At 38.2% G+C, this 12,885-nt stretch overlaps 1 protein-coding gene across 1 annotated transcript; it reads left to right on the plus strand.

The window, feature by feature from the left end:
• Positions 1-5,687: 5,687 nt before the first annotated feature.
• Positions 5,688-8,440, plus strand: LOC139129203 (cell adhesion molecule CEACAM1-like). Its single transcript, XM_070694842.1, has 4 exons — positions 5,688-5,694; positions 6,560-6,823; positions 7,247-7,504; positions 8,253-8,440. The coding sequence occupies exons 1-4, from the start codon at positions 5,688-5,690 to the stop codon at positions 8,438-8,440; spliced, it is 717 nt and encodes a 238-aa protein (XP_070550943.1).
• The last annotated feature ends 4,445 nt before the right edge of the window (positions 8,441-12,885 follow it).

The raw sequence follows: 12,885 nt of genomic DNA on the forward strand, positions 1-12,885 counted from the left end.
GAAACTCTATAATACTGAAGTATATAACGTATAATTGTCCGTATTTTGGCTGAATAGTACATAAACAGATGAAACAGTCAAAAATCCGTTGCTTGCATTCAACACGCCTGTATTCATGTGGACTCATGCGTGTAGGCAGCATGTTATGAATTTATCTCTATGATTGTTTTTGATACAGTGCCGGCAGGAACTCTATCGATGTGTGTAAGGCACTGTGTACAAATACTCATTGTAACATCCCTTTAATTAGTGTAACTTTTCACCTGACTGCCACTATCATTTTTCTGTCTCTCCGAATCTCGTTTTGGCATGATAATTCGGCTTTTATCAAAGGAAGTTGTACATAACAGCACAAATGGGAAGATAGTCACATTGCTTTTAATGATTTGCTGCCCATCCCCATAATGCTGCTGTGAAGATCAACCAACGATAACTATTCTTGTTTATTTACCTACTATTGTTTGCGATGTTTATCATGGACTCGTCGACCGAATTAGTACCAGTTAACATATGACATTCGACCTTTTCGTGTATTACATAGTTGGCAACTCAGGAACGAGGAAACGCATTGATTTCCGCCTGAACTGCGTTGATCGGTACCACGGTAATATTGTTCACATGTAGTTGGCGCTAAGCATGCCTAACATCCAGTTATATTTTATAAAGTGTCTAAACGAAAGAAACGTGTTTATTTGGCTTTGAGGGAGAATGAGTCTATGCTATCGACATAAATATTTATGTCGATTCCAACAGTAGAGGACTTTGCAAGGTCGCGTGAGCAATGTAGTCAAGTTTAATGACGAAAAAACATAAAGCTACATCTAGCGATATAAGCAACAAACAATTAATCAAATATCCGGTGCAAGAGCCTACCTCAGTCGAAGGCTCATGTTCACGGTTTCGTCAAACGTTTTGGATATAAGCAAATAGAATAAAAGTTACTGTAAGTTTATGAAAACTTATTCAACGAATGTATCGAGTAAAATGTGCTATCTCGCGTCCATATTCCGTAATATCATTATCATGTAAACGGCCTTAAGACTACAGCACAATGCTCGAGATTTTCTCAAGAGTATACCTTACAAAAAGTCGCTCTGCTTTTGGAAAATGACAGAACGACACATTTGTATCATGCGTAGTGCAAAATCAAATTTGCGATACAATCAATTTTAGTTTCGTGGAAAGAGAATGGGTTATCAAAGGTATACTCGATTGCAGTAGCCTGCAAGGAAACGAGAACGTCATGAAATATAGTGAATGAGCATTTATGTTGTTTAGGTTTATCTACGTGGCCATCCCACCCGCTAATTAACCTTCCTGGTTATTCTGTAACTCATTGCAGACATATTTTTTTTAATAATACAGAAAAAATTAACAAATTTATTATGGGCATCGATAACCTTGGCTGAAAGAGTACAATATGATCGACAATTCAAAATTGTGGATTTTTGAAATACTATTAATTGCCAAAGATAAGGGGCTGAATGTGTTAAAAATAAAGGCTTGCAGATATCCACATAAAGATAATGTGTAAACCCTGTAGGAAATGATCGATTTCTGATGCTCTTTATACCAATATTGTTAAGGGTAGTACACTGTTGATCAACTGTTTTACTGTAACATTAGCTTTCGAAGACAACAGTCTCCTTCATTAGGTGTACAATGAACAAAGAAGCACAAGGCCAGATGCATTGTGGGAAATGGACAATGACAAAGGAAGGTGTCAAAGTGAAAAAATGGGTTTCAGCGAATGTGAAAAATAACTCGTACGCACGGAAAAACATCTCGTGCACACGGAAAACTTCTCGTGCGCACGGAATAACATCTCGTCCACACGGAAAAGCATCTCGTGCACACTGAAAAACATCAACATTACTTTTTTTCCTTTACAGAATGTCCCATACTGGCTTTCAAAATAGTGATATGGTACTTGACAACAAATCATAAAGTATGGTGTTTAGTGAAATAAAGTAGCATATTTAGATTATAGTACCCACTTCGTCCAGTCTTCCTCACATCCTTTTAACATCGGAATTCCAGTCTCGCCGGCCCCGACACGCTACCGCGCTCTCCTCGCTGCTGAGCTCAATTTTTTTTTCGAAATCTGATTACAAAGGGGAGAACTTGAAAATTATTTTTATTCTTTAGTTCAGGTCATAAACCAATACAGTAAAATATAAAAAATACAAATACAAAATGCAAACAACAATTTACGGTTAAGCCAAGTAAAGTTCAAAATATTTCTACTAACAAAATTAAACTCATAATTATATCACGCTTCAGATTAAATATTAATCTCAATGCATTATTGTACGCTACTTTCAGTGAAGACATTTATTTGACATTGTAGTTACACCAAACATTAAGACAATAAACGCTATATATAAAAAAAACTCTTGTAAAGAGTACACTTCACTTTATGTGAGCAATTGCCAAATTTACGTCGAATAAAATAAGCTCTAGCATAAAAACAACGCAGCTGCCGTTGCACACAGCATCAGTAGGATGTAACTATTTCAGCACCTAAAAGTCTCGTATTGTTTGATGTATTTTACAGTTACAGTTTCTCATTAAATTGTCACCCATTTGGTGGCCCATTTCACGACAAAGACATGAGTTGGGTATTCCTTAATTTGCTGGTGTTGTAGCTGGCCGGGGCACAGCATCATTACCAGTGATGTGGGGCCTTCTCCAGCATTGACAGCGTTTGCAGGGGATACATATATATATATATATATATATATATATATATATTATATATATATATATATATATATATATATATATATATATATATATATATATATATATATATATAATAATATATATATATATATATATATATATATATACCAACACGTCTGTCCGACTTTCAACGTCACGTATTGCCGAAGTACAGTTCTAAATATATACTGAAAAACTTTCGCATTACGGCCGTTGGCGGCGCCATGTACTTCAATAATGCTATAGTTTGGGTAATAACCTTTAGCACTACAGCAGAAAATACTGACATGGCGATGATAAATCTATAGATTTATTTTCAACACAGCTTTGCTTTCCAGGGAATGGTCATGTTGTACTTGTATATGCTGGCGTTGTCTGTGACGGGCTGCGGTAAGATTTGTTATTGTCATAGGGAACTAGTTGACTATATACCACTGTTCGTTACACTTTGTGGTTATTTCACCTTCGTTTATATTACACAGGGACCTTGTCTTTCTCTGAGACGCCGGTCGACACAATCGTAGTCAGAGGGCAGGATACTCAGTTGAATTGTTCGTTTGATGATTGGACGGGCGAAATACTCTCTTGGCACAAAGAAACACCCACCGCATTTCAAATTTCGAGTGGGGCGACGGTTGTTTCATCAGGGTATGAATTAATAGAGGAGTATGAGGCGGGGAAGTACAGCATTGGAATATCAAACACGACGGTTGATAAAAATGGAGTCCATAGATGTGAGGCATTTGTACACCCATCACTGTCAGTTAGGGCGGAGCTATTTGTTATTGGTAAGAAGTACGTAATTATCTCAGTTTACTTAAAATATATTGTCATGGTTAATGCTATACCTCTACTGCCAACGTCCTATTCTTTAGAGAGTGGTGTCGTAAACCTTTATGCTAAGATTTTAAAACGTGAATAATAATTCCAATGTACCTGGATCCACTGACACCTAGGTGTACGCGTTGGTATGTTCATGTACGTAAAACAACTGAGCGAACAGAACTTATGACACTCCGAAACCTAATTTCTAATAATGGTCAAACTTTAATCGATATCTTTTGGCCAAGCACAGTACTAACGGAAAACAAACAAACGTTTTGAAATTGTGTAATGTATTGCGACCTAACCCTTTAAATCGCAAACGGTCCTCTACCGTGTGTTTATGTTGTTTATGCATCTGAAGAGTAAGGTCCTTGCCGACAATACATCATGACAGAATCGCCATATGACAATTATCCTGTCGACGAGTTTTAGTAACTAGATTTTGAATTATATCGAGTTTAGTCAATAATCAGCCACAAACATCTGACTACACCACTGAAAATACACGACAGAAAAAGGTGTGCAAGTCATAATTTTTCTGATTCGTTAAGCGACTCAGAATGGTCATGACTATATTGCGTAAAAATCTTGATAAATAGTACTAGACACTCATCAGAAGGTCATACTTTCCTGTTATCTACTAAAGCACGCCAGTAACGAAAATAAAGGAACAGGAGACGTAATTTCGGAATGTCGCTAGGATAACAGTCATAACCGTAGTATGCATGTATGATAAAGGAATTATTGCGCGACATCAAATTTGGTCGATATCCCGTCGAATATATTCATGGTGTGTCTGCACTTTGACAACAACTTGTTGCTGCCAAACTCGTCAAAACACGGGCACATCACTCAATTACGATTCAATATCGACAAAACGTCTTTTAATAACGCCTTAATGACATCTGATTTCCTATTCTAGATTTAAAAGAAATTGATGTTTTTTACTGAACGTTATGGATGTGTTTCGACGTGTATTTTGACCCTGCGTGACAGAAGAGTAAATGTTGTGATGTTGACTGAATGTTTCCACGAGTGAGATATGATGCAGTACATGATCATCGTACTCCAAAAACATTTGTCTAGGGAATAGGTTGTTATTATTATATCTCACTTAATTTAGACGTTGGATAACATTTCACCTTTACTGATGCAAGGTTTTTTTCATATCTATTTATATTTTAGAAGACTGGGTTAATTGCACTGTAAATCCTGGTGTTGTTGTCAAAGAATATGAAGAAGTTGTTTTTACGTGCAGTGCAGATAGAGGTGCTCCCCCCGGAGAACTACTATGGCAAATGGACGGTGAAATCACTTCAATAGAGCAAGATTTGTCGAAGAATGAGTGGATATATAGTTTCAACAAGTCTGAAAACGGGGCAGTCATCGATTGCTTTATGAGACACTTGACATTGCGACCTCCACTGCCGTCGTGTAAGGAAAAAATCGTGATAGATGTTCAGTGTAAGTTTCATTTGTTATCTCTGTTTTGAAGCTCAAGTACAACTATGCCTGCTGTTGAGCCCAAAGAGAAAAACCTCTTTCCTTCCACCACTGAACTTATTCGACAGATCTTGACCAGCCTGGCCATAAATTGGCTAAACCCTCAGACACCCAAACAAGCTGGCTAACTAAATTGAATTTTGTGTACGCCTGGAATTTCAAGTCTAGACGCTAAAAGCTATACATATATGATCAGGTGAAATACTATGTATAGAAGGATATTGAATGAGTATACTAAAAAACTAGCTGTTGGTTTTGGAAAAGCTGTAGAATGTACAGCCACTGATACTGTGATCATGTTCTGCATATTAGCTTCCCCTATTTTGGTGTCAAGAAAACTCAGATTGCTCTCTCAGTAACAACCCTGAACATCTATGATAAATGTTATGGTTATACTTGCTACCAAGCAGTGCACAAATCCACCGCCATTTGATGTATTGTCATATTGCTATCAAAAGATGGGCCAACGGTTGTTATCCGGAATGGGACCCATGGTGTAGTCGTCGAAGGGAGAACATATGAGGCCGTTTGTGATGTTGACGCTAATCCGGCCGCCACCATTTTCTGGAAGCATCCCACAGGTGACACTACTGTCGGGAAAATACTGCTACTAGACCACGTAACCCGAGACCGGCATGGAGAGTATAAGTGCTTTGCAAACAATACATTTTGGGAAAACTCGACAGCGTCATCGGAGGAAAGCCATGCTCTTGATGTACAGTGTAAGTCAAAATGTCCTGATATTTAAAATGTAAAAATGTTCCTGCAGAGCATGAAGACGATTTTGTGTGCGTGGTCCATCGGACTCCCATATTTCAGTTCTATGGTTAAATGTTATATGTAGCAATCAAAATTTTCAATAATGGCCTTACTTTATGATATAAATTCTAGCCCATGTACTAGCCGTTACAAATCATTTTAAGAAGGTGATCGATGCTAAAACAATTTCTCATATGACCTTGTTACCAGGATAGCTTTCGATTCGGAAAAGAAAAATTAAATGTTTGTGTCTAATCCTTGACATATTGCAAAAATGATGCGGTGACGCATTTGTATTGTATTTCTGTACACTGAAGCAACATTTCTGAGGTTTGACATTTAGTTCAGCAGTGCACAGTTTTGACAGCTTTATATAACGGTGACGTATGTGTACAGTTCTGAATGGAATGTTAGTATCAGTTATCTTGCTTTCAGTTCTGTTTTATACAGCACGGTGTTATGCACTATCGTCGTGTATTTTTGCGGGGTTTTTTTTCATTTTATTTTCTCATGTGCAAAAAAAAAAGTTGACGCTGCTGGTCTAAATTGACGCGTGCGAGGATGAGAAACAAACTTCTTATTTTTCTTGGCCTACGTATAAGAATTTATAAAACTTGTCAGCAAGTCAGTCACAAATAAAGTGACCTGTCCCCTTCTCTATAGAAACTGAGTAATGAGATTAGCATAAGCGCCTTGTTTGTTAGTTCATCTATTAACATTTGACATTTGAGCTAATCATTTATTTCAGTTCCCCCTTCCGTGGGAGTGCCACCCGAGGTCGTGTGTAAAGTCGGTGAAACCGTTTTACTCAGTTGCGACGTAGTTGATGCAAACCCGTCCGATGTCGACTATAGATGGTATCTAGGTAACGGTGAAATTTTCAGCTTTGCGACAATTTACTTGTCCAACATTACACGGGATTTACACGGCGACCAGTTCTGCACGGCAAATAACACCTATCACGACGGAACGTACGGCACGGGCAGTAATGTGACATTCCTTGACGTGCAGTGTAAGTACGGTTCATATCTCGGCAAAAGAAATCGTTAAAGAGTCTCTGTCGTTACATTATCACTTGTCTGGATACAAGTATTTTTTGTCAAAAATAACATTGAACGTTATATACAAGAGAGAATAATTGAATATAAGACGGTTTCTAATGTAGAACAAGACACTTGCACATGACGTTATTGGTTGCAAAACCATCAAAGTTAATACTGAATACTCTATCATCACTGATAATGTTTCCGAGAAAAATTTTGAAAGTGTTACATACTACGCGCTGGAATTGTTATATTTGACTTGCCTGCTGATTATACGAAAATTGTCTCATCTTAAAATATATAATCAAACTCCTTCCCAACGTATCAGTTTGGCAGTCGAAATGTTTTACCGCACATTCGTCTTATCTTTAATGCTTAATAATATGTTACAGACGCACCTGTCGTTAAGAACTCAAAAAGCGTAACCAAAGAAAAGGATACTGTCGTTTTAATCTGCCATGTTGACTCCAATCCATATCCATCTGAATTCCAATGGTTAAAAGAAGCTGTGTTGCTTTCAAGCGAATCCACATATACTATCGATGACGTCACTCGAGACGACGCTGGCAACTATACGTGTGCAGTGACTGCAGTCTTCTATGACGAAACTAATGCTAGTGATGAGGGTATCGTGTATCTGGAAGTCCAATGTGAGTCGTTGTAAATTATTTAAAACTGAAATTTTTGTTTCCGATCCAAACACGATAAGTAACGTGGTCGAATCTGTGATATACCACTAAAATTGTAATTAAAATCACGCATAGTGAGGATGAAAATGGAAAGACATTGAAGAAAATGTCAGTACTTCCATCCACAATAAACGAAGGAGATGACGTCGATATCCACTGCAAAGCCTCAGGTGGAAACCCTGACTCGCATAAAATAGAGCTGATCTTCAAAGAGGAGTCTCTTGCAATAAACGACAGTCAGGAATTGCACTATAAAATCACTGATATCAGCCCTGGTAGTTCAGGATCCTATCAGTGTCGAGCGTTCACTTACTTTTACGATGGCAGTGAAAAATATTCGGTCACTCAGAAGGAGCTGATTGTATATTGTAAGTGAGTTGTTAGTCTGTCTGTGTGTCTGTCTGTGATTTTGGTGATTCTATTACTTACATTACGTTTAACGAAACGATGCGGAAAGATTACTGTTGATAATGCCAACAACGACTTGTACATTTCTTATATTTTAAATGCTGTTGTTATTTCTGGGAGCTCTCATATCATAAACGTGATTAATATTTTAATGTAAGTGTATCATAATCGAAATTACCAAACGCGAAAAAACTGCAATTGAATTGTAACAAAACGGCAGTACAAACTATGAATGCAGTCGTTGACACTTTTTCAACCGCTTAAAAAGTACCAAACGATTTATTCGTTGCGTGTATCTTAGATGCGGCGCGCCTGATTCCGAGTGACGATAGAGAATTTAAGGCTGAGATCGGTGAGGTTGTTGACATAAACTGCACTTCTCATGGAATGCCTATGCCCTCAATCAAGTGGTTCGATGGCAGTGAGACAGAAATCAACAACCACTACACTGCAAATTCTTCTGGATTGAAATTTCAGAACATTGTCTAGTATTTATTCCAATTAGGTTTGCGGGCAAACTTATGTGTCTTTGAGCATGAAATACTGGTTAATACCCTAACCAGAAAACTTATGGTTTGTGAAAGGCACTGACCAGAGGCGAAATTAATGGTTTGTATTCCACGCGACAAGATCACTGTGCAAAAATTGGTCATCATTGGTTTGTTGACAAACTAAACCTGGTCCTTACGTAACTGCGAACTGAGTAACACGTACAGCAGATCGGCTCCAAGAAAGTTTGCAAGAAGAGACGTACCTGGCTGTGTTTCGTGCCGAAAACTACGCAGAGAGGTATATACCCGTTTACTCTGACAATCCATTAGGAAATGGGCATCGGTCTGACTGACTATAGGGCCAAAATTGGTACTTTTGGTGGTGGTGATCCAGCACGACACAGAAAGCCACCCAAGATGGCCGCCCTCACCATACCATTGCTGAATTGCCACATGTCATTATCGATAAAGTTGTGTTTTATCGGGCTTCTAGTGATTGCGGGTGATGTGGAATTAAATCCCGGGCCACCAAAACTACGATCCACGAATGAACCGGTCACAAAAGAGGACATTGTTGGCATAAATGAAAAACTAGATAAAATAATTTCAGAGTCTGAATTTGTCCACCAAAAGTTAGAGCTGCTACAAAGTAGAATGAACAACATGGAGGACGAGATGTCCGAAGTCCGAGAACAACTTCAAAGTAACACAACAAAATTGGACGATCTTGAATCTAATAGTGACACTCTGCAAGCAATACATTCGAAATTGGATCAACTAACAAAAGAAAACAGCGAACTCAGGCGTGCAAATGACGATTTGGAAAACAGAAGTAGACGGAACAACCTCATTTTCTATGGAATCCCACAGAACGACCCTACAGAGAGCTGGAATACTTCAGAAGAAAAGTAAAATCTCTTCTGAAAGATAACCTTGGCATACCAGTGGACATGGAATTTGAAAGGGTGCACCGAATAACAAACGCGCCAAAAGTACGAGGAGCCAACCCGATTATCGCCATGTTTACTCGGTTCAAAGACAAATCAACAGTACTGTCGGCAGCCAGCAAACTCAAGGGTTCCAATATCACCATTGGAGAAGACTTTTCGAGGCGAATTCGTTCTATTCGATCAAAACTCCTGGCTTTCCGCAAGTCGCTGCTTCAAGACAACCCAGCATTGAAAGCACAAGTACGTTATGATAAACTGATTTGCACCGATGAACACGAAGCAAAGAAAATTTACAAAGTCAACGAACGCACCGGCCAAGTCTTTCAAGTCCAAGAGACAGTACGGTAGGGTTTGTGGCCGAGGCCCATTTGAGTGTAACCTATCATTATTATTTTGGAATATCAGAGGATTGAAACCAAAGATTAGTCAGAACGATTTTCTTTCTTTGTGCTCAAATTATGATATGGTAGCTTTGCTGGAAACATTTTGTACAAATCAAGACTCTGTTGATGTATTGAGAAACCATTTTGTTCATGCATTTCCCGCTAAAAGGCGTTACACGAAGGGCAGACCGAGTGGCGGTGCTGCGCTCTATATCAAGAAAAGTATTATTGATAAAATACAGAAAATAAGCTGTGACTTAGAAAATTGTATTTTTGTTCTCTTACACAAAAGTCTGTTTTCGTTTGATTGCAATGTAATTTTTGGTTGTTGTTATTTTTGACCAGAGTCTGTTCTGGATAGCATTGAGCGTTTAGAAAGTTTCCTCGTTGAATTACGATCTGAAAATCCAGACAGCTATTTTATTATCGGAGGTGATTTTAACGCTCGAACGGGTGTAGATGATGACTTTATTATGGATGACTCTGTTGATTTTTTACCTCTTGAGAGTGATTTGTATAATTCATCTAATTTTTGTATGCCAAGAAACTCTAAAGATATTTTTGTAAATGAGGCGGGAAAGGCCTTACTCAACATCTGCCGAAATTTGGACATTCATATCGCTAATGGTCGAGTAGCAGGTGACAGAGATGGCAATATCACCCATGTGTCAACTACGGGTGGTAGTGTTATTGATTACGTCCTTTTGTCAGCAGATTTATTCAGATATGTTAAAAGTCTTAATGTCCTTCCACGAATCGAATCAGATCACTTCCCCGTCACCTGCACTGTGAGGACCGCAAACATTCCTATGAACAAAGATAAAAATTGTATTAATGCTTCCACCTCACCTATTGTTCGCTTTCGCATGACTGAGAAATGTGGCAATTCCTTTACCAGAAATCTTCGTTCTCCACCTGTGCAAAACTTACTGGAAGAATCAAAGAGGGCATTTCCCAACCCTAGTGATGTTATTTCCAAACTGAACAACGCACTACAGATGGCTGGGATAGATGGACGTACTCAGCTAAATTCCAACAAAACGCAACTGCAACCGCCATGGTTTGGTGCCGAGTGTCAACAAACAAAAACCTCAGTTTACAGCAAATTAAAAATGTTTCGACAACAGGGTACATTAGACTCCTTAAATGAATATAAGAATGCCAAGAAACTCTTCAAACAGAAATGCAAGGACTGCAAGATAAAATATCAAGAGGCCATTCGTAATTCCTTTCAAAATGCTGGAACAGGCTCTGGGGAATTTTGGTCCATTCTGAATTCGGTGATTGGCCGCAAGAGTCATTCATCAAAAGACATCAGTATTCAGTCATGGTTTGATTATTTTAGTAACCTGTACAAACAATGTCATGACATTGAATCAGGTGATTTGGAGTTCTTGCGTTCTGTCGAAGAAGAAATCGAAGTGTGTGTTAACAGAACTGAATTGGAGGATACAAGTGATCATGACAATAATGTTTTAAATGGTCCAATAACAGAGTCTGAAGTTTTAAACTGTCTAAGGAAATTAAAACCTGGAAAAGCTCCGGGTCCGGACGGATTACCTAACGAGTTCTATAGCCATGCAGCAGATGTAATTTTACCATTATTAGTTCACCTGTTTAATTTTATCTTTGAATCTGGTAACTTTCCTCCTGAATGGACAATTGCCGCTGTAATTCCGCTTTTCAAAAAAGGTGATAAGAGTGATGTTAATAATTACCGAGGCATCTCATTATTAAACGCACTTGGAAAAATATTCACTTCAGTATTAAATGTACGTTTAACAAAATGGTCTGACAGCGCTAATATACTTTCAGACTGTCAGTCAGGTTTCAGGAAAAATCACAGTACTACTGACAACATATTTGTCTTACACGCCATCATCCAAAAATACCTAAGTATAAGACGAGGTAAACTATACTGTCTTTTTATTGATTTTTCCAAGGCATTTGACAGGGTCAATCATTCTCTTCTTTTGTACAAACTTATGTCGCTTGGTGTTAAGGGTAAAATGTTCCATATATTACATTCCATGTATTCAAGTATTAAGTCATGTGTCAGAGCTGGCAATGTCTCCTCACAGTATTTTGAATGTCCAGCAGGTGTCAGACAGGGCTGCATTCTCAGCCCTATTCTCTTCAGTTTCTTTATCGAAGAACTCAATACTATGTACATGACATCAGGTCATATAGGCATCCAGCTCACACAAGAAATGTACGACATTTTCTGTTTACTTTACGCTGATGATATTGTCATTTTCGCAGATTCAATCAGAAATTTACAGTGTTTAATTGATATACTGTCACGTTTCTGTGCAAATGGCGTATGCAAATCAATCCCGATAAGACAAAAGTTATGATTTTTCGTAAAGGTGGTCACCGCTCTCGATGGGAAAACTGGCTTTTTAATGGTAATGTAATTGAAGTGGTGTCTTATTACAAATATCTAGGACTTCTTCTTTCGTCACGAAACACATGGTCCAAAGCAGTTTATACTCTAGCACAGCAAGCCCGTAAGGCTTTAAATGTACTGTCAGTTGCAAGATGGAGGCTTTCTCACTTTGATGTTAATGTACATTTTAAGATCTTTGATGCAACAATTTTACCAGTTTTGTGTTATGGTGCTGAAATCTGGGGATTTCAATATTATGATGCCCTGGAAAAGTTCAAAGAAGTTGGTGTAGGAAATTACTAGGATTACCCCACTCTACAGCAAAGGAAGCGGTAATGGGGGAATGTGGTCGTTTCCCTATTTACTATCATACCCTCAGTCGTTGTATAAGGTATTGGATAAAACTTTTAGAAATGCCCAATAATAGGTTCCAAAACATGCATATCTTATGTTATGTAATCTCGACAATATTGGTAGAAGTACCTGGGCTACTTCCATAAAAAATATTTTGTTTTCGTTTGGATTTGGTTTCGCATGGTTTCCCCAGGAAGTAGGTAATACGAAAGTATTTTTGTCAATGTTTGAACTTAGAGTCAAAGACACATTAAGACAACAGTGGATGGAAAATTTGGCTCAAAGGCCAAAACTGCGTACATACATTCATTTCAAGAGCATTCTAGAACCTGAAAGATATCTTTACGTCCAATGTAATCACAGAGCC

The sequence above is a fragment of the Ptychodera flava genome, chromosome 3 (genome assembly GCF_041260155.1).
Source record: "Ptychodera flava strain L36383 chromosome 3, AS_Pfla_20210202, whole genome shotgun sequence".
In the NCBI taxonomy this organism is placed as follows: Eukaryota; Metazoa; Hemichordata; class Enteropneusta; family Ptychoderidae; genus Ptychodera; species Ptychodera flava.

Coding starts and splice junctions, on each gene's coding strand:
- LOC139129203 (XM_070694842.1), top strand. Junction 6,824..7,246: donor GACATTCCTTGACGTGCAGT/GTAAGTACGGTT, acceptor AATATGTTACAG/ACGCACCTGTCGTTAAGAAC. Junction 7,505..8,252: donor CGTGTATCTGGAAGTCCAAT/GTGAGTCGTTGT, acceptor CGTGTATCTTAG/ATGCGGCGCGCCTGATTCCG.